Source organism: Crocuta crocuta, unplaced genomic scaffold (assembly GCF_008692635.1).
Source record: "Crocuta crocuta isolate KB4526 unplaced genomic scaffold, BGI_CrCroc_1.0 scaffold3758, whole genome shotgun sequence".
NCBI lineage: Eukaryota > Metazoa > Chordata > Mammalia > Carnivora > Hyaenidae > Crocuta > Crocuta crocuta.
The window spans coordinates 1-2290 of NW_027531962.1; the positions used below are offsets into that span (position 1 = coordinate 1).

The 2290-nt window shown below is 43.8% G+C and overlaps 1 protein-coding gene across 1 annotated transcript; it reads right to left on the reverse strand.

The window, feature by feature from the left end:
- Positions 1 to 158: 158 nt before the first annotated feature.
- Positions 159 to 1845, reverse strand: LOC144240669 (purine nucleoside phosphorylase-like; the record flags this gene model as incomplete). The annotated part of the gene is made up of 4 exons (XM_077775047.1): positions 1660 to 1845; positions 1284 to 1459; positions 1071 to 1165; positions 159 to 324 (listed from the first exon to the last, which is right to left on the reverse strand). Coding segments are annotated over exons 1-4 (608 nt in total), but the record flags the coding sequence as incomplete, so codon positions are not given.
- Positions 1846 to 2290: the final 445 nt, after the last annotated feature.

The following is a 2290-nucleotide window of genomic DNA, read 5'->3' on the forward strand; positions in this document are numbered from 1 at the left end:
TTCTCCTATTACTTAAGGGCAGAGGCACATGACCCCAGCAAGGAGGCAAAGTACGTAGTTGCTACTTGGATCCCATTAGGAAGAGGCCAGACCTCTCCAGAGCTGGTTAATTGTCTTTGCCAGGCAGTGGAATACTGGCCATAAGAAGAGAGACAAACCGTCCCAATTTCTGTGCAGCATTTTTCCCGGACTCAAGTATTTCTTCGAGAGTGACCTTCTCCTTGGTTTCATAATCCAGGATGACTTTGTTAGAGATGAGGGAGAAGCCAAAGACTCGAAGTCCACAGTGCCTTGCAACTATAACTTCTGGTACTGTGCTCATGCCTGATGAGGGAGAAAACTGTCAGAGTCCTCAAATGACTCTTCTTACTCTCTGCCCTCATCCCCATTGATTACCTCATTGACAATCTAACGTTTCAAAAAACAAAAATCCAAATAAGCAGCTAATTTTTTGTCTAGCTTAGGTTATTCTGTATTGCTTAAAAGAGTGCGGCCTCACATGGCCTTACACATTTCTTGTAAGGATTACCATTGCAATGCTTTATTTCTATATCTGTTTTGATCATTTTGACTCAGTTCTAACGATGTGGTTCCATCTTCCAGCCAGAAGTACCTATTTTTTAGAACAATCCTTAGAAACATCAAATCATGGGACGCCTGATTGGCTCAGTCCGTTGAATGTCCAACTTTGGCTCAGGTCATGATCTCACGGTTCGTGGGTTCGAGTCCCATGTTGGGCTCTGTGCTGACAGCCAGCTCAGAGCCTGGAGCCTATTTCAGATTCTGTATCTCCCTATCTCTCTGACCCTCCCCTGCTCATGCTGTCTCTCTCTCTCTCTCTCTCTCTCAGAAATAAATAAAAATATTTAAAGAAAAAAACCATCAAATCATGGGTGGGTCATTAGCATTATAGCCATTAAAGCCCTAGATGCTGGGTAGGGACAGTTAATGTTATAACATACCAAACCTCAACACCTTAAAGTCAGTTAAACTCAATCTTCCTTAAGTCAGATCCTCTCCCAATTTACAATCTAGGTCTACAGTCTTATACCTTTCCTTCCCTATTTTACCAGACCCCTCCCAGGTCAAGCCTCCAGCCCGAGTTCCCCATCTCACCAACAGCATCGGCCCCCAGCTTCTGCAGCAGNGGAAACGAAGTCCAAACCTAGGGCACAGGTAGGAGTCCCAGATTATTGGAACATCATGAGTTCTGACTCCCAGACAGGTTCTTAAACTGTACCCAACTATTAAAAAAAAAAGAAGAAGAAGCGTAAGATACATACCTTTCCTCATTGGACCCGATGAGAGGGTTAAAACCAGAGAAACCAGGGAGGTTGATGTGGTCGCGGATCAGCATGATATCTCCAACCTCAAACTTGGGATTGAGTCCTCCAGCTGCATTGGTGACCACTAGGGTGTCCACACCCAGAAGGGAGAAAACTCTCACCGGGAATGTCACCTTACAAACAAAACATAAAAGATCAGAAAGTGTTCTTTAATATTTTACCAACCCACCCACACGTATATGCATGATACACACCATGAAAGAGAAAGGAGGAGACCAAAGTCATCCTAGCCCAGGTAGCTAGATCATAAAGTGAGCCAAGAACTCTCTCCCTCTTTCTTCTGGATCCAACTGGGCTTATGCCTCTGATTTACCTTTGAGAGTGGGTAGCCTTCATACATGTGGAACCTGCCCTGCATCATCACACAGGCTCTGCCATTCAGGAACCCAAACACCAGTCGACCGGCGTGGCCTGGCACTGTGTACAAAACAGAAAAGAAAAAGAACGGGATGATGTTTTCATACAACACATATCCCCGGAGCATCTAGTATAAGCCAACTCATGGTACTCAATTTGAGAGGGTATAATTAAGCAAAAGATGACATTACTAACACCACTTTCAGAAAGCTGAAGTCTGTTGGAGACAGGAATAAATCATAAGCTTACAAATAAGTATATAACTACATCCTGAGATTCGAGTGATGGGGTAAGGATGTTCAATGTGAACCATGTATCACAAGAAAGATTGTTTATGTTTTTTAATTCTAGAGAGAGAAAGAGTGTGAGTGGGGGAGGGCTGCAGAGGGAGAGACAAAAAGAATCTTAAGCTTAAACTTAAGAGTCTCCATGCTGAGCTTAGAGACTGACCTGGGGGGCTCTATTCCACAACCCCGGGAATACGACGTGAGNAGCCAATATCAGGTTGCTTCAACCAACTGAGCCACCCAGGTGCCTTAAGATTTTTTTTTTTTAAAGAAAGTTCAAAAGAATGAGGAAGCCATACT